We start from the raw sequence: 20,107 nt of genomic DNA, 5'->3' as shown, positions 1-20,107 counted from the left end.
TGACAACTTGATGTACAACCTCCCATTCACAGTCGGCTGATGCTGTTGGGGGTCTCCACTTCCTCATAAGTACTCCTGACTTTATATAATAACAAGTAGAAGCACCAGCTGACTCTTCCTCACTGCAAGCAGAGTTAGCTAGACTTTTCAACTCAGGGTCAGCAACCTGCAACTCAACCAACTCTTGACGAGACAAATTATCAACACTACGGGGTACTGCCTCATCTGGTGAGTGGTCCAAATTAGCAAGAAAAGTGTCAGCTAGGATAACATCATCATCGCCATTATCCTCTAAGTCACCAGTAACTTTAGACTTAGCCCTAGTGACAGCACATGCAGGGAACACATCAGGGACATCACAATCCTTGGTCACAGCCACTGGCTCACTAGACAACTGAGGAGCTGGACACACTTGACTTCCACCAGTATCATTTCCAAGTAAGAAAGTTACACCTGACATTGGAAGTGTCTCAACCAACCCAACCATAACGGAACCATTAACAAAACCAGACTCTAAATTCACTCTGCACAGAGGGACAGAGAAGTAATTATTCCCTACACCTTGTAAGATTACAGTTTCATCAGAGGAATTAACATTAGAGCCTAGAACACTGGTCAGCATAAGGGATTGGCAAGCACCTGTATCACGATATATTTTAACTGATTTCCTGTCATTACTGTCCAGAGGACTGACAAAACCATCAGACAGGAAATTAGCACATGAACTCTTGAGAGTGTCATCCACGTTACTGCTCAAAAGAGGAGCTTCATCATGAGAATTTAATTTACCCCTCAAAGCAGGTTCAGTTAACTCGGTTAAAGAATTCTGGGAACTCTCAAGGGTGGACACTAGACCAATTGACTGAATATTTAAAGACTCCTTTTTGTTCACATCACGCTGTCTCCTGAAACATTTCTCCGTACTATGACCAAGCTTACTGCAACAAGTACATTTACTTTTCTGAAATCAAGAGGTGAAGCTGGTATTTACTTCCTGAGAAACATCATCTTTACACTCTTTCCTGTTGCCTGTACTCTGAGTAAAGGCAATGTACTTACTCTCAGCTTTCCTTTTTTCTTTAGAATATCTCTTGTGAGTGAGAACATATTCATCAGCTAAAACTGCAGCATCAGACAAATTATCTATTCTTCTCTAATCAAGATATAGACTTACATCATTATTAATACACCTTTTGAAGTCCTCCAGCAAAATCATCTGCTTAAATTTACCAAAATCAGAATCCACATTCTTAGAATTTAACCACTGCTCTAACAGATCTTCTTTGATTTTTGCATACTCAACATGGGATTGCTTATCTTGCTTATAAGTTGTCCTAAATTTTACTCTATAGGCTTCAGGAACAAGCTCATAGGCCTTAAGAATCAAGCTCTTAACTACATCATAATTATCGCATTGATCCTGAGGCAAAGATGCATAAGTTACTTGAGCTTTACCGGTGAGAATAGTTTGAAGGAGTACTGGCCAATACTTTTTGGGCCAATTAAAACCTGTAGCTACCCTCTCAAACAACTGAAAATACTTTGTTAAATCAGATTAATTAAAAGGAGGGACAAGTTTAACATTTTTAGCCAATCAAAATCATCAGAGCTAGATGATCCAGTTCCACCTTGTTTCATGCGATACTCATGGTCTGCCTGAATCCTAGCAAGTTCAATTTGTGCCTCCTGAATACGAGCCTGAGATTCAGCCTCCTTAGCACGAGCCTCCTGCAGGGCTAGCTGTAACTTAGCTATTTCAATCTGCGTTTGCTCATCTGGAGGAGTTACATTAAACAAGCTTTTATTAATCATGTCAACAATTTGATCTTTAGACTGATGAGAGCGAACAGCAATTCCCAATTGTTGAGCAACAAGCTTAAGTTCATTCTTTTTTCTGTTTTCTACATCACACACTGTTTGCACATTTGACAAAAAATCTTTGGCTTCATCAAGAGTAGTAATAGTAGACATCATGAATAAATCACAGTCACAAAATATCAAGCAATATCCTTATGATAATATCCCGAATATCCTGATAAGAGGTCGCCAAATTTATATTACGAGACAGAGAAAACTGTCCCGCAAAGTTCCAGGTTCAAAACAAAAGAGTTAGGTAAAATTACAAGTTAAAGTTTAATGCTCAAACTAACAACTAAACATTCAGGACTCATAAGGATAATGTAAATGGCAAAAAACAGGTTAAATATATGGTTAACTGCAATAGTCTCTATTAACACGAAATTAGCAAGAATAAATTTATCTAAGTCAGCCCTGATAAAATGAGAAAACCGGATAATGCTCAGTTGATGCAAGATATATTATTACAGATACAAAATATCATTAACAATGGCTGACACCAAAACCTCCACACGAATCACAAAAACCTCACCAGGCCTACGAATTAATAACACCTTATGCTATACAGTACAAGAGAAAAATGTAATAACACTTATACTCAAATTACACAGCAGCTAGATGGTTGGAGACTTCCTGAGCACTCACAAAAATAATAACAATTGTACAGGGGAGGACAGAGAAGTGAACAAAATGAGGAGTAGATCTAAGTGGCAATTAATGTAGAGACTGAGCTCATTATATAGGGGCCGGCAGAGCTTGATACAACTTGTAAGAAGGACGCGCAAATGAAGCCATAGGGGACAAAGAGTTGACAATCCTGCTCTGAACAATAGAAAGAACAACTTACTCTACTATAAGGGTAGAAGGGGGGAGTGAGGTAGAACATACGCGTGATCAAACATGCAGTATACTGTACATTAGAATTACACAAAGGATGATGAAATCATAGGCTATGTAACAATATATATATATATATATATATATATATATATATATCAGATTCAGGTATAGTACCGTACTGATTGCAGTATTGTACAGTATACAGTACTCTCTCCAAACAGTTGTAATACCATAAGTTGTGATGACAGTGTTCACCAATATATTTAAGGTACTGAGTGGGTAGTTTTTTTTTTTTATTATCCGGCAAATCCAATTTCTCGGCATTACCCTGGTCCCATAGATGCCGAATAATAGGACTTTTACTATATATATATATATATATATATATATATATATATATATATATATATATATATATATATATATATATATATATATATGTACGTATGTATAATAACCTAACCTAACATAAACTTAACCTAACTTAACCCAACATAAACTAACTGCACCCAAAATTAATCTACTCTAAATTAACCCATCCCAGTTTACACTGATTTCACAAATAGCTGATTTCACAGTCTGCTGTAACATACATTAATACATACATACAAATATATATATACTTTTTTATGCGAGGAAGAAGGAACCAAAGGCCATGAGCCCGCAGTAACAGTTCCCTCCAAGAGAAAAACAAAATACATTAGAGAGCCAAATTCAAGATCCGATCATTTTGAGATGCCTGGACACACTGTGTTTGAAAGACTGGAGATCATAGGCAGCAGGAAATACAGACAGAGGGAGACAGTACCAGAGCTGATCTGTTGCGTAAATGAAAGACTGGGAGTAACGGTTAACTCTTGCATTAGAGAGTTGGACAGAAAAGGGATGAGAGTTTGCTGCCAGACGGGTGCTACGCACCCGTCGTAGAGGTGGAGGAATGCAAGCAGACAGTTCAGAGGAGCAGTGACCATTAAAGTAGCGATAGAAAACAAATAAAGATGCAACTGTGCAGCGAAGAGACAGAGATTGAAGGGAGTCAGTAAGAGGAGGAGAGTTAATGAGACGAAAAGTATTTGACTCCACCCTATTGAGAAGAGCTGTATGTGGGGAGCCTCCCCACACATGAGAGTTGTACTCCACACGGGGGCGGATAAAACCCCTGTATAGAGTCAACAATTGTGCAGGGGTAAAGAAAGAGCGGAGTCGGCTTAGCACACCCAATCTCTTGGAAGCAGATTTTACAAGAGATGTAATATGATCTTTCCAAGATAAGTCCCGAGTAAATGAAACCCCAAGCATGTTCAAGGATGATGCAGGATTAAGCTCAATATTATTAAACATTAGTGGGTATACCTGTGGAAGATTTTGTCGGGTTGATAGGAGTAAGAACTGAGTCTTAGATGCGTTAAATACAACCATATTATTTTTACCCCAGTCAGAGATACGAGCCAAGTCAGACATTAGGTGTGCCATAGCCTCATCCCTTGTCTGTTGAAGTAACTGTTGAGATGGGTGTTGCGGGAACCGAATGGAAAGGTGAAGGGTGGAGTAATCAGCGTATGAGTGGATAGGGTTAGATGTACAGCTTAGAAGATCATTGATAAATAAAAGGAAGAGAGTTGGTGATAGGAGAGAGCCCTGAGGAACACCACTGTTGATAGATCTAGGAGAAGAACGATGGCCGTCTACAACAGCGGCTATAGAACGACCAGAAAGGAAGCTAGCGATGAAGGCACAGATTGAAGGATAGAAACCGTAGGAGGCCAGTTTGGAAATTAAAGATTTATGCCAGACTCGATCGAAAGCCTTTGAGATGTCAAGTGCAATGACAAAGCTTTCGCCAAAGTCCCGAAAGGAAGATGACCAGGAGTCTGAAAGGTAGGTGAGAAGATCGCCAGTGGAGCGTCCCTGACGGAACCCATACTGACGATCGGAAAGAAGGTTGTGATAGGAAAGATGCCTTAAAATTTTTCTATTAAGAATTGACTCAAAAACTTTTGAAATACAGGACGTTAAAGCAATTGGACGATAGTTGGAGGGTTGGGAGTGGTCACCCTTCTTTGGGACTGGCTGAATGAGAGCAAACTTCCAGCAAGAAGGAAAGGTACAAGTTGACAGACAAAGGCGAAAGAGTTTGCCTAGGCAGGGTGTAAGCACAGAAGCACAGTTCTTGAGAACAACAGGAGGGACTCCATCAGGCCCATATGCCTTGTTAGTACTGAGGCCAGTGATGGCAGAAAATACATGAACTGAAGAAATTTTAATGTCAGCCATGAGGAAGTCAGAGGGGGGAAGTGATGGATGAACAGCACCGGAATCGTCTAAAGTGGAATTGGAGGAGAAAGTCTGTGCGAAGAGATCTGCTTTATCAGTAGAAGAAATAGCTACAGAACCATCAGAGTAGAAAAGAGGAGGGAAGGATGATGAGGTAAAGTTATTAGAAAGATTTATGGCAAGGTGGCAGAAGGAGCGGAAAGAATTCGAGTTGGAGAGTTGAGAGCATTTAGTATGGATGAAATTATTTTTAGTAGAGCGAAGAACAGACTTAGCACGATTCCGGGCAGAAACGTAAAGATGATGTGATTCAGGGGTGAGTTGGCTCTGATACCTTTTGTAGGCCTTCTCCTTGTTGCGGACAGCATTAGAACAAGCGTGATTAAACCAAGGCTTTCTTGCGTTAGTCAAAGGATATGAGAAAGGAATGTATGCTTCCATGCCCGAGAGAATAACCTCCGTAATGCGCAAGGTACACTCAGATTTTCCATGGAATGATTATTGCTTCCATGGCTCATGGCCATGGAAGCAATAATCATTCCATGGAAAATCAAAGAAGTACTGGCTGAGGGCCTCCCAGTCCGCGGCTCCAAAATGCCACAGATGACGTTTCCCTGGAGGGTCCACAGGCCGTACCGGAGTGACAGGACAGGTTAAGGTAATAATGTTGTGATCGGAGGAGCCCAACGGAGAGAAAAGATTAACAGAGTAAGCAGAAGGATTAGTTGTGAGGAAGAGGTCAAGTATGTTGGAGCTCTCTCCAAGGCAGTCAGGGATACGGGTAGGGTGCTGTACAAGCTGCTCTAGGTCATTAAGGATAGAAAAGATGTAGGCTTGTTCACCAGGTGGATCCGTGAAAGGAGAGGAGAGCCAAAGGTGTTGGTGAACATTGAAATCTCCAAGAATGGGGATTTCAGAGAAAGGAGAAATGGACAGAATGTGTTCCATCATAGAAGTAAGATAGTCGAAGAATTTTTGATAGTCAGTAGAATTAGGGGATAAGTAAACAGCACAGATATATTTAGTCAGAGAATGACAGGAAAGCCGAAACCAGAGTGTGGAGAATTCAGAAGAATCAAGTTCAGGAACATGAGAGCAAGATAAGTCGTTGCGTATGTATACACAACAGCCACCTTTGGCTTTGAAATGAGTATAGAGAAAGTAGGAGGATACAGAAAAGGGTTTGCTGTCAGTTGCCTCAGACAGCTGAGTCTCCGTTAGAAAAAGAAGGTGAGGTTTAGAGGAGAGGTGGTGCTCAAGAGAGTGAAAGTTAGAGGAAAGGCCGCGAATGTTGCGGAAATGAAGAAGAAGAGAGTCAGACAGTGGTTCCAGGCACCTCGAGTTGTCACCAGGAGAGGGGCAGATGGCAGGGGCATTATGGTCCCCCCCCCTGGGGACTCCGAGGCTTGATGAATCGACGCCATTTTTGGTGAATTTTGAATAGGAAGTGTAGTGTGTACTGTGCATGTAGTTTGGTGAAGATAGTTAGAGAAATTTGTACTGGAGAGCATGCTGGCCTACTCTCTGTGTAACTGAGACACTGAAAAAGTTCAGCAAAGGGGGATGGTCAGGAACTAGTCCTGAGGGCTGATGAAACGGGTGCTCCAGCACTCCCTGTCATCAGCTTTCCATCCACCTTGGGAGTACTGCCCTACTCGGCTGGTGCTACACTCTACTCCTCGTAGATATATATATATATATATATATATATACAGTGGGCTCGCACAGTGTGCGAGAGATTGGGCAGTGCACGAGCTCGCGCACTGGGAATTCGCGTACTAGGAATACATAATCTTATGGGAATAATTACATATGGGCTGTACCCCCTCATACCTGGACATTTTTTGGCCCTTAGAGACATAATAAAGGCCATATGTTTCAGACATTGTACTAAAGCTATAGCTACAGTAACAAAAATATGGGTAGTCACCTTAACAACAGTAGACAACAGGCCTGATGACCTTAAATAACAGGGGTTCCGAGGCGCGGCAACACTTACAGCGCCACACTCCCCACCGCACCAACACTTTCCTCCGCAGAGTCCTCTTGATCACCTTCCCCAGGAGCACCAAAGTCACTCACTTCGGCCATAAACCCTTCAAAGTCCAATGCTGACACTTCTGACATTGCATCCTCTTCATCCTCAACAGGATCAGGAGCAGACGATGTCGATGGTTCCGCTATTTCACCAACTTGAGCCCGCTGTGTGTAGTTTGTTATGAGCGTCTGTCTTCTCCTGTTTATTTCATCCCTGTGCCTGTCTGTGTAGAAACGGAAGAGTTTGTCGATACCAACCAGAAGTTCCTCCGTTCTTAGGTTGCTCACTTCCTGTTCCTTCACTTCTTCCTTCAGCTTATCCACGGCAGCAAGGATCTTGCAAATGTTTGATATACACAGCTCAGTCCTGCCTTCCATCACGCTAGGCTGCTCAACTTGACTCTGTCTGGCGCATCAACATGACGACACGTGACGCGGTCTGTGAGGGGTTGTCGCGCACTAGTAGAAAATGGCATTTTTGAGCCACTCCTTGCCTCTGCCTCGCGTTCTGTGCGGTAAACTCGCGCATTAAAGGGTTTTTGGTTATGACTTTTGATCACTCGTGCACAAGGCGAATCACGCACTTTGGTGGACATCTGTGCTGGTAAGGGGTTGGCAATAGCCAACACCTACTTTCGTCATAAGATGATCCACCGGTATACATGGAGAGTAATGAGGAGGATGGATGGTGAACTTGTTGAACGAAAGGCAATGATAGACTACGTGTGTGTGGATGAGCGAATGAGAAGACAAGTGTTGGATGCAAGGGTGTGGAGAGGGTGGGGGAATGGAGTCTCGGACCATCACTTAGTGATGGCCAAGGTAGAGCTGCAAAGAAAGTGGTTGAGGAGACGAAGGGGAAGACAGGAGGAAGCAGCTCCTGTGAGAAGAGTGGAGAAATTGCAAGATAGTGAGAAAAGGACAGAGTATAAGAGCATAGTGGAAGAAAGATTGGGAAGGTATGAGCTAGAGCAGATGGAAGGGGTGGAAGATGTATGTAAGATATTCACGGAAGAGATAAGCACAGCGTGTGAGGCGGTTTGTGGAGTGAGGAGGAGATGCAAGGGTGTGCAAGGGACAGCATGGTGGAATGATGAGGTGAAACGAGCTGTGGAACAAAAGAAGAAGGCATATGGTGAATGGTTGGCGAGCAGAGGTAGGGGAGAAGATGAGAGAGAGAAGAGAGAGGTATATGTGAGCAGGAGAAGGGAGGTTAAGAGACTGGTGAAGGAGAGTAAGAAGAAAGTGGATGAAGAGTTTGGGAGGAATCTGAGTGTGAAATGGAGGGAGAGTAAGAAATTGTTTTGGAAGGAGGTAAAGAAAGTAAGGCAGTGTGAAAGGGGAAATAGTAGTGGAGTGAAAGATAGGAATAATAGATTGTTGGTGGAGAAGAGAAAGAAATTGAGGAGATGGAAGGAGCACTTTGAGGATTTGTTGAATGTAGGGAGTGAGAGCAGTATGAGTATAAGTGGTTGGGGAATGGCTGGGAGAAGAAGAGATGAGAGGAGGGAGGAAGAGATCAGTAGGTCGGAAGTAGTGGAAGCGATGAAGAAGATTAAGCTGGGAAAGGCCCCAGGAATTGATGGAGTGTGTGGTGAAATGTTTAGGTATGGGGGTGAGATTGTTGTGGAGTGGATATGGAAGTTGTGTAGATTAGCTTGGGAAGAGGGAAGGGTTCCAGAGGACTGGAAATCAGGTATAATTGTTCCTCTGTACAAAGGAAAAGGGGAGAGAGAAGTATGTGGTAACCATAGGGGTATTTGCCTTCTTAGTGTGACTGGTAAAATATATGGTAGAATACTCATTGATAGGGTTAGGCATATGACAGAGGAGCTAGTTGGAGAAGAACAAGGGGGATTTAGGAAGGGAAAAGGGTGTGTAGATCAGATATTTGTTCTAAGATGTTTAGTGGAGAAGTATCTAGAGAAGGGAAGGAAAGTGTATGCTGCCTTCATGGACTTGGAGAAAGCTTATGACAGAATAGATAGGCAAGGTATGTGGAAGGTATTAAGAATATATGGAGTGGAGGGGAAATTGTTGAGTGCTGTGATGAGTATGTACGAGGGAGCTAGGGCTACGGTGCGAGTGGATGGTGAGCTGAGTGAGTTCTTTGATCTCAATGTGGGACTGAAACAGGGGTGTGTGATGTCTCCATGGCTGTTTAATATATATATGGATGGGGTTGTAAAGGAGGTGCAAGGTAGGGCAATGGATGTGGGGGTGGCCCTAATGAATGAGGGTGAGATTTGGAAGCTTCCGGTGTTGCTGTTTGCTGATGATACAGTATTGTTGAGTGAAGATGAATGGGAGTTGCAAGGTTTGGTGAATGAATTTGGGACAGTGTGTAGGAGGAGGAATCTGAAAGTTAATGTAAACAAAAGTAAAGTTATGGTGTTTGAGAGGAATGAAGTCACAGAGTGTGCAGTGAGGTTGGATGGTGAGGATATGGAAAATGTGAGTGCATTCAAGTACTTGGGTAGTGTGATGAGTAAGGATGGAACTTTGGGGGATGAAGTACGTGAAAGGGTACAGAAGGGAAGAAAGGTTGTTAGTACACTGAAAGCAGTGATGAGAAATAGGGAGGTGAGTATGGAAGTTAAGAAGTCACTGCATGATGGTATTGTGATCCCTACCCTGACGTATGGAAGCGAGGCGTGGACCTTGCAAGAGGGGAACAAGTCAAGAGTGAGAGCAGTGGAAATGAGTTACTTGAGAGGAGCATGTGGAGTGACGTGGAGGGACAGGTTGACGAATGAAGAAGTGAAGGAACATTGTGGGGTAGATGTGGATGTGGTTGAAAAGATTAGGAGAAATACACTGAGGTGGTTTGGACATGTGGAGAGAATGGAGAAAGAAAGACTGACTAAGAGGGTGTATGTAGGTGAGGTGGAGGGAGGGAGAGGGAGGGGGTAGACCGAGGATGAGGTGGAGGGATGGAGTTGAGAGGTATATGAGGCCCGGACGGGTGTGAGTTGGGGGGAGGGGAGTCAAATGGTGGGTGACAGAGTGACTTGGAGGCGTTTTGTCTGCGGCCACCCTTTGCGGGATTAGGGCGTCGGGATATATATATATATATATATATATATATATATATATATATATATATATATACCAGTAAAAATGGTAGATTACTAGTGGAGAAGGGAGAAAAAGTGAGCAGATGGAGAGAACACTTTAAGGAATTGTTGAACGTGGAGGATGGAAGTAATGCGAGTATAAGTGGCTGGGGAATGGCTGGGAGAAGGAGGGAGGTGAGAAGACAGGAAGAAATCAGTAGGATGGAAGTTGTGGAAGCAATGAAGAAAGTTAAATCGGGGAAAGCCCCAGGAATTGATGGAGTGTGTGGTGAAATGCTGAAGCATGGGGGAGAGATAGTAGTAGAATGGATGTAGAAGATGTGCAGATTGGCCTGGGAGGAAGGTAGAGTCCCGGAGGATTGGAAGTCAGGTATAATTATTCCCTTGTACAAAGGAAAAGGGGAAAAAGAAGTGTGTGGTAATCATAGGGGCATTTGTCTTCTTAGTATAATAGGAAAAGTGTATGGTAGGTTACTTATAGACAGAGTTAGAGAAAGAACAGAGAAATTAGTTGGAGAAGAACAGGGAGGTTTTAGGAAGGGAAGAGGTTGTGTAGATCAGATATTCATTCTTAGATCTTTAGTGGAAAAGTTTCTAGAGAAGGGAAAGAAGTTGTATGCGGCTTTCATGGATTTGGAGAAAGCATATGACAGGGTGGATAGACAAGGATTGTGGAAAGTGTTAAGAATATATGGAGTAGATGGGAAGTTGTTGAATGCTGTGAAGAGTATGTACGATGGTGCGAAGGCTGCAGTGCGTGTGGATGGTGAACTAAGTGAATTTTTCTCTGTGAAAGTTGGTTTGAAACAGGGATGTGTCATGTCTCCATGGTTGTTCAATCTGTACATGGATGGAGTGGCCCTGGTGAGAGAGGATAGTGTTTGGAAACTCCCTGTACTGTTGTTTGCAGATGATACTGTGTTGTTGAGTGAAGACGAAGGGGAGCTGCAAGGCTTGGTGGATGAGTTTGAGAGAGTGTGTAAGAAACGGAACCTAAAGGTGAATGTAGGGAAGAGTAAAGTGATGGTCTTTGAGAGAGGTGAAGTCAGTGAATGTACAGCGAGGTTGGATGGTGAGGAATTGGAAAATGTGAGTACGTTTAAGTATTTGGGTAGTGTGATGAGTAAGGATGGAGGTTTGGAGGGTGAAGTGCTTGAAAGGGTACAGCAGGGAAGAAAGGTTGCTGGTTCCTTAAAAGTAGTGATAAGAAACAGGGAAGTGAGCATGGAAGTAAAAAAGTTACTACATGACAGTATTGTGATACCAACTCTAACGTACGGAAGTGAAGCTTGGACATTGTTGGAAGGACACAAGTCAAGAGTGAGAGCAGTGGAAATGAGTTATTTAAGAGGAGCCTGTGGAGTCACGTGGAGAGACAGGCTGACGAATGAGGATATAAAGGAGCGTTGTGGTGTGGATGTGGATGTGATAGGAAGCGTTGTGAGGAACACACTGAGGTGGTTTGGCCATGTGGAGAGGATGGAGGGTGAAAGATTGACGAAGAGAGTGTATGTGAGTGAGGTGGAGGGTGGAAGAGGGAGGGGGAGACCGAGGATGAGATGGAGGGATGGGGTGGAGAGGTATATGAGAGAGGGGGGTGTGAGTTGGGAGCAGGGCAGTGAAATGGCGGGGGACAGGGCGACTTGGAGGCGATTTGTTTGTGGCCACCCCAAACGGGATTGAGGCGTCTGGCAATAGATAGATAGATAGATAGATATATATAAAGGAGCGTTGTGGTGTGGATGTGGGTGTGATAAGAAGCGTTAAGAGGAACACACTGAGGTGGTTTGGCCATGTGGAGAGGATGGAGGGTGAGAGACTGACGAAGAGAGTGTATGTGAGTGAGGTGGAGGGGGGAAAAGGGAGGAGGAGGCCGAGGATGAGATGGAGGGATGGGGTGGAGAGGTATACGAGAGAGGGGGGTTTGAGTTGGGAGCAGGGCAGTGAAATGGCGGGGGACAGGGCGACGTGGAGGCGATTTGTTTGTGGCCACCCCTGACGGGATTGAGGCGTCTGACAATATATATATATATATATATATATATATATATATATATATATATATAAATCATTTCCTTTGGCACCCCACGGGATGCATAAGGCCTCAATGAACTCTCTTCACCAATATTTGTCTCTTGCCATCTCCTTCAGGTCCCACCAACACTCTTTTCCTGCTTCTCTTTTCATTGTCCTCAACCAGGTTTCCCTCGGCCTACCTCTTCCTCTTCTTCCTCTAGCAATCCACTCTGGCACATCCTGTAGTAAATTGCCTTCTTTTCTATATATGTGCCCCTGCCATTTCCAGCAAGACAGTCTCACATATTCATCAACTGGTTCCACTCTCGTAATATCCCTTACTCTTTCATTTGTAACTCTGTCTTGCCACTTTACGCCAAGAATCCTTCTCAGTATTTTATTCTCAAATCCTAATACTTTCTGATCTGTTGCAACTGTACTGTACCATGACTCATGCCCATAAATTAAAATTGGTCTAACCATGGACTTGTAAATTCTTACTTTAGTATGTACCGAAAGCATAATATTATTCCAAAGAGATTTCAACATTCCAACAGCTCGCCAAGCCTGTCTAATCCTCTCCTCAATTTCATTGTTTAATGATCCATTAGATGATACAATCGCTTCCAGATATTTTAAATTTTCTACATTCTTCACCACACTATTTCTAATTACACAATCGATTTGGTTCTCCACGTTCATATTAATATTTTCAGTCTTTCCTCAATTTGTTACCAATCCCACTTTTTCTCCTTCCTCCACCAGACAATCAAACGCCCTCTGCATCACGTAAATTCTTCCACAGATCAACTACAATATCATCAGCATAGTTCATATCCATCAGCCTCTTAATTTCTTTCCAGTTAATTCCTGCACCTGTTCTCCTTACAACCTTTCTCATAACATAATCCACAACCAAAACAAACAGCAAAGGCGAAAGAATTCCTCCTTGAATCACTCCTGACCTAACTTCAAATGGATCACTCAAAGAACCACCCACCATTACCTTATAAAATGTACCTTCATGCAGGCTTCTAATAATATTTACAAACTTTTCCGGTATACCATAGAATCTCATAATTTTCAACATAGCTCCACGTGAAACACTATCAAACGCCTTTTCAAAATCAACAAAACACATATTAAGTGGAATTTTCGTCTCATTAGCTTGTTGCATTAGATGCCTTACAGTAAAAACCTGATCATTACAACCTCGACCCTTTCTAAATCCAACTTGTTCTTCTCTTAAAATATTATCAATTACTGGCTCTATTCTGTTCACCAAGATTTTGGAAAAGACTTTTACAACTACAGGTGTCAAAGTTATCCCCCTCCAATTTCCACACAAACTTAAATCTCCCTTTTTTTGGTATTTTTATAATTACTCCATTTTTCTGCTCTTCTGGAATTCCACCATTATCCCAAGCCACTTTATAAAGTTTCAAAAGCCCATTCATCAATTCATCATTTTCCACCTTAAGCATTTCAGGAAATATTCCATCCTCTCCTGGGGCCTTAAAATTCTTTAACTCCTTTATAGATTTTGCTACCTCTTCCAAGGTTATATGCCCTGTTTCTATCTGCAAATATCTCTCGGCTGGCAAAATGTCATCTTCGGCTGGGATTGGTCTGTTTAGAATAGATTCAGAATGTTCCTTCCACCTTCCTTTTATATCCAAATCTTTAGTCATCAAGTTACCATTTCTATCTCGTACAGGTATTTCCTTCCTTCTCTTTTCAGTCCCAGTTAACTCCTTTATGGCCTGATACGCTGCTCTTGTGCTCTGACCGTCGTTTTTACTTAACTTAGTTTCTGTCTCATTTGCCTTTTCATCATACAACCTTCTCTTATCACGTCTAATGAGTGTTTTTACTTCAGAATGTATACTTCAGTACTTTGCTTTAAGTACTTCAACTACCTGGCCATCAGCATGTTGTTCTTCACTTCTTAACTTTGGCTCATTCCTTTTCTGAATTGCATTCCATGTTTTATCTGACATCCACTTTTTCCTTTTCGCTTTTCCTTTTTTCTTAATAGTAACCTTAGCACTCTCATGCAAACCTCTTTTACCCCTCTCCATATTTGATTAATATCATTGTCTTCAGATTCCATCAAAGTCTGCAGGACCAGGAGCCTGTTCCTACATTCCCACCAAAACTTCTTCGTGTTCTCATCATTTCTCAGCTCATAAAATCATATCCATCACGTCCTGTACAATTACCATTAACATTTCTCCTAAGTTTTATTTTAATCCTTGACACAACAAGTTGATGATCACTACCTATATCTGCCCCCCTCCTTACGCAAACATCTTGCAAATAACTCCTGTACTCCTTTTGCTAATTGCAATGTGGTCAATTTGATTACAATATTTACCACATGGTGAAATCCATGTAGTTGTATGTATTTTTCTGTGCTCAAAGATGGTTCCACCAATCATAAGGTCATTTGCCAAACAAAAGCTTCCAAATCGCACCCCATTTTCGTTTCTTATACCAACACCCTTCTTACCCATACAATCTTCAAAGCCATCCCTACTACTGCCAACAATCGCATTAAAATCACCAGTGCAAACTAACACATCATGTCTTGCCACTCTGTTCACTACATCCTGCAGCTTCTCATTAAAGTCATCTTTCATTTCATCAGCAGCCTCATTCGTCGGAGCGTACCCTACCACCATACTGATATTACCATGGTCAGATTTTAAACTTGCATAAAGCAAGCGCTCATTAATTGGCTCAAACTCACATAATGCCTTGCAAGCATCTCTACTCAGCAATAAGGCTACTCCTTGGTAATGATTTCCATCACTCCTACCAGAAACCAACAAAGTAATACCATCTTCCAAATTCATTTTATTAACACCAAGCAAACCTCGTTTCTGTAAGAGCACAAATATCTATACTGTATTCCTTGAACACTGAAACAAGTTCTTCCATTTTACCAGCCTGATTGAGAGTTCGAACATTCCAATTTCCTATTCTTAAGGTTCTTTTTGGATGTATAAACTTATTCTAACACCGTGGGATTCTTAGCACCCCATGCCCACTTAAGGGCTGCACGGAGCTGAGGGCCATTGCTTCGTAACCAGAGTTCAAGATTTCTTAGGCAGAAAAATATTTTACCCTGAAGCCAATGCCAGTGACTCGCAGGAACCAGACAGTGGAGAGATGAAATTAACTAAAAGAAAATAAAATGCAGAGGGTTAGGACAGACCAAGTACAAGAGAAAGAGAGACAGCACATTATATATATATATATATATATATATATATATATATATAGAGAGAGAGAGAGAGAGAGAGAGAGAGAGAGAGAGAGAGAGAGAGAGATAGTTAGGTAGATAGGTAGATGGATAGATAGAGGAGGGGGAATTTACGTAACCAGTGATTTCATGAAATCCCAAGGGAATTCGTGAAATGAGTGTAAATTAGGATAGGGAGGGTGCTGTTAGGTTAGGCTGGGATAATCTTGGTCAAGTTTCGGTCAGGGTAGGTTAGGTTATTTAGGTTTGGTTATGTTGGGTTAATTTATATGAATGCATAACATAACTCAGCATTTATCTAAATTAAATTAACCTAAGCTAACCTAACCTAACCTAATCTTAACCTAGATTATCCCAGGCCAACCCTACCACAGCCTAAATTAACCTATGCTTAATTAACCCACCCTAATTTACTCTCATTTCACGAATTCCCTAGGGATTTCATGAAATCACTGGTTACACAAGCTCTATCACAGACACACACACACACACACACACACACACACACACACACACACACACATACACACTCATATATATATATATATATATATATATATATATATATATATATATATATCTGCTGGAAGCTCTCATGCAGCCCAGAGAAATGTTCCTATATATACCACTATCCCCCCACCATGCACGTGTACACATTCAAACAGGGGCATAAAACTCATGTCAGTACACACGAATGATTCTGGTGTCTGCCCATAAATGATCAAGTTAGTGTTTTGTTCAAGTGCCCTTCATACAGGGGCTAATATAACCCAACCCATCTGCCTTACTTTAATGTCTAACCACTGGCTTCTTTCATCCCTGTTAAATCAGTGCTAGATAACAAAACTATAGTGGCGCAGAGTGCGATGTTCCTGGTCGCTGGATATGACACATCTGCCTCGAACCTTGCTTTTGCCTGTCTCCTGCTGGCTAAAAACCCAAAAGAACAGCAACATCTGCGCGAAGAACTGCTGGAGTTGGTTAAGCAAGAGGGTGAGCTGACGTACCAAGGCGTGATGGAGGCCAAATATCTGGATGCATGTATACAAGGTTAGTTGAAATCTTTATTTTGAGAGCCATTGCGGTACCACAGCAACGCTTTTTGAGGTCTCCAGCATTCAGATACCATGATGGGGTGAAAGCTGTGTTTCTGTTTGACTTTGAAGATTTGTAATACATGTTTCTTGATTATTCATATTGGATATTACACCTTAATACTCCTGTACGTCATCAGTATGTCAATATTAACATTGGCTTACTCTTCATGAACATCATTCATATGAATAATTATAGCAATGTATCTCTCTAAGGAAGAAGTACTAGTGTATCTCCAAATGTCTCGCAATATAGAACTGATCTCCAGTTTGACTTTGTGTGCTAACGGTTTAGTCTGAACTTTTGAGGATATCAGACTATCTCCTGAACTGATTCTCGCTTGCTCTAGAGTGCAGTACAGCCCAGATATCCCGAGTCACTTTCTACAGAAAAAATCGTGTTTATTACGCTTTAGTACTGTATTCGGTTAACGATTTAGTTATAACAAAGATAATTAATACTTTCACTGCAAAAGCCTAAGTTCTTAACCGTCCATTCATGCTCTTGCCGGAGTGTCCTTATAACGCTTTGAAAATGGCGATTTTTTTTTTTTTTTTTTTTGTGTAGAACTGTAGAAGTACCTATGACACGCTTACCTACAGCAATTATCACTTCCAAACGCTACCTGTCAGAGACGTGCCGATTCTGCCTTTTGACTCTGAAATAAACTGCACTGTGTTCCGGGTGTATTTTCTGTATGGAAGTATATGAGCTAAGTAAGAGAAAAAATAATACTTATAGACTTATTTTCAAGTGAAATAGTTTAACATATTAATGAAACTTTCCCTGAATCATCTCCAAAGACCGATAATAAAAGCAATATGGCCAGAGACTGAGTGGTTTTACATGGTTTGTATTGGATATATTTTTTTTAAATAAAAGGAAAAAAGAACCAAAGGAAAGAAGCCCGCAAAATAATTCCCTGCAAGAATAATAAAGAACAAGAAAATAGACAACCAAATTCAAGATCTGTTCATTTCCAGATTACTGGACACACTTCCTTTAAAAGACTGGGGGCCATAAGCAGTGGGAAATACAGAGAGAGGAAGACAGTTCATATATGAAGGACTGGGAGTAACGGAAAACTCTTGCATTAGAGAGCTGGACAGAAAAGGGATAAGAGTTTGTTGCTATAACAGGTGCTACACGCCCGCCGTAGTGGTGGAGGGATGCAAACTGACAGTTCAGAGGAGTAGTGACCGTCGAAGTAGCAAGATAAAAGACATAAAGGTGTAACAGTGCGGCAAAGCGACAGAGGTTGCAGGAAGCCAGTAAGAGGTCACCGATCAGAGGTCATTTGAAGTCACCGGTAATAGTAAGCAAGTGCCCACACATACTATGCATTAGTCTGTAAAGTTGAAATAGAAAGTTGCTGGACCTTTTATACCACGATGTAACAAACTTAAACATTTTTTTCTTTATGTTGATTTTTACGATATTTCTGGTTAATGTCAATGCATAGATTCCGAATATGATATTTGATTTTGTGTAAATCTAGAGTTACAGGATTACACAACAACATATGCATCATACAAGGACAGGAACTGCAAATTTTTACCGTTTTGAGAATTTTGAGAATGTCTTAGAATTTATATATTTCTGGGTGTATATTATGAATATAACTAGAAAATGAGCAAAGAGTAACATCACAAGGAATGAAGGGCAATAGTATTTAGAAATTCACTTTTGATCTTGACTTTCTTCTGTAGCTTTGATGACAACGCAACAGTTGCCAAAAGTAATCGCCCATCATCACCTCATTCCACGTGCCCTGATATCTGTTTCCATCAGCAGAATGTCGTGGTAGAACTGTTTGCCATGCTCCTTGCTGACTATACCCAAGTTGCTTTTGAAGAAATGAAGGTGGGAATGTAGATAGTGCAATTTGATTGACATCCTCCATCCAAGCCAATGCAATGCACTGATCAGGTCATTGACCAGCTGTACGGAATCTGGACTCCTCTGGTTGCCAAGGAAACCTTCCACAACCCCTCTGAAAGCATTCCAAACACACTGTTCATCATCGGCCATTTTACCCTGGAGTTAACGACTTGCAAGCATTCTTCAAACTTGCGGCACAGTTAATATGCCAGCCGTCACCTTTGCCATGCTCAACTTGGGAAACATTGATCGGATATGCAAAAAAGCATCGCCATCCTTGTCGATGGCTTTCACGGATTGTTTCACAAGATGAAGTTTTTGTGTAGCAGCGGTAGCAATACCTTCTCTTCGGAGATCAGTGGAGCTCTCAGAACGTCGCATGAGCCTGGTGTAAGACTCTTTCTAAGAGGCCAGTCTTTCCTCATGAAATGTTTTCTTTGCTCAGGCTGTCCCACAAACATAAAAAACATGAGTACTTCTTATAACTGCCTTGCATTCCAAGTAGGAGCGAAAGCATTTTGACATCCCGCAAACCTCCTGATTGTGATCTGGGTACTTGATCTTTGTCAGACAAATCTTCACATTCCCATAGCCTTTTTCCATTTCCACAGAATGTGCAACTGGAATTGATGGGAGTTCATTGCCATTGTGCAAAAGTGAAGCTTTCAAACTCTTCACGGACCTGTCTATGAAGAGTTGCCATTCTGAGGCCTTGTAATCCACTCCCCTGGCTTGGAACAAACCCTCAACATCAAAACAATAACACAACGAGGTTTCTGCATAAAATTTGAAGAAGGGTGCAAACTTGCCATGGCGATTCCTATAATTCAACTTGCAACTGGGATCCAACAAGTTCCATTCACTTAGATGTGATGCCAGTAGCCCAGCACTGGACTTGGTGAGTCCAAAATCTCGGACCAAGCCATCCAGTTCTTGCTGATTGGGAAAGTGTAGAGTGTCTCTGGAACATTCTCCAAAATACGATTCATCATCACTTTCCCTTCATCATCAACGAAGTCTTCATGGTCACAAAATAACTTCCATGTCTGCAAAAGGGACAGGCATCGCCACCTCATCGTTGCGAGGCACTGGAGAGATTGAAGAAAGCAAATTTGGATATGCAATGTTCTTTCTGTCCTTAATGCTCTTCTCACCACTTATATCAACCATGCAAAAATAGCAATTGTTGTGGTGATTCAAAAGCTCTCACCACACTCTTGGAACAGCTGAAGGCATCTTCTTTCTTGCTCCTCATAGCCAAGCTTCAAGCTCAGAGCGACAGCTACCAAAAGTGTAGTGCAGAACTCAATTCTTATCTTGATTGCCCATTGCCATGCCAAAATATACTTTCTATGCACGAGCAAAATTTTTGATATCAAGATGGATTTTGTGTTTGATCATCATCGGTCCACTATATTCTCCACATACATAATAAAACGTATTAGCTGACAGCTTGCAAGAACGTCTGCTCCTCATTTTCATTAATAGAAACACCTTTAGCAACAGCTCAAAAACACATTAACTATTCAAACTCGCAACATGAGACTAGCTCATCGAATGAACTGACATGGTTCGCATTACATGATGCAAAAATGGTCATATCAGCAACATTTGCATGGACATAGATGGTGTGTGTGTGTGTGTGTGTGTGTGTGTGTGTGTGTGTGTGTGTGTGTGTCTGAGATGTGGTAAACAATACATCAGCCATTACATTGACTCGCAGTAACAAGACTGGAAATAAACATTCGCCAATTGTTGACAA

The 20,107-nt window shown here is 41.7% G+C and overlaps 1 protein-coding gene across 1 annotated transcript in view; it reads left to right on the top strand.

The window, feature by feature from the left end:
- Window positions 1–20,107, top strand: part of LOC145412626 (cytochrome P450 9e2-like) — an 85,652-nt gene that overhangs the window by 51,051 nt on the left and 14,494 nt on the right. The window contains exons 3-4 of the mRNA XM_080282542.1: window positions 9,541–9,552; window positions 16,201–16,419. Of these exons, the coding sequence (XP_080138668.1) occupies window positions 9,541–9,552; window positions 16,201–16,419 (231 nt within the window). The remainder of the gene's footprint in view (window positions 1–9,540; window positions 9,553–16,200; window positions 16,420–20,107) is intronic.

The sequence above is a fragment of the Coenobita brevimanus genome, chromosome 93 (genome assembly GCF_032717465.1).
Source record: "Coenobita brevimanus isolate Jiangsu-jjx chromosome 93, ASM3271746v2, whole genome shotgun sequence".
Classification (NCBI taxonomy): domain Eukaryota; kingdom Metazoa; phylum Arthropoda; class Malacostraca; order Decapoda; family Coenobitidae; genus Coenobita; species Coenobita brevimanus.
This window is presented reverse-complemented; position numbering and strand designations above follow the sequence as displayed.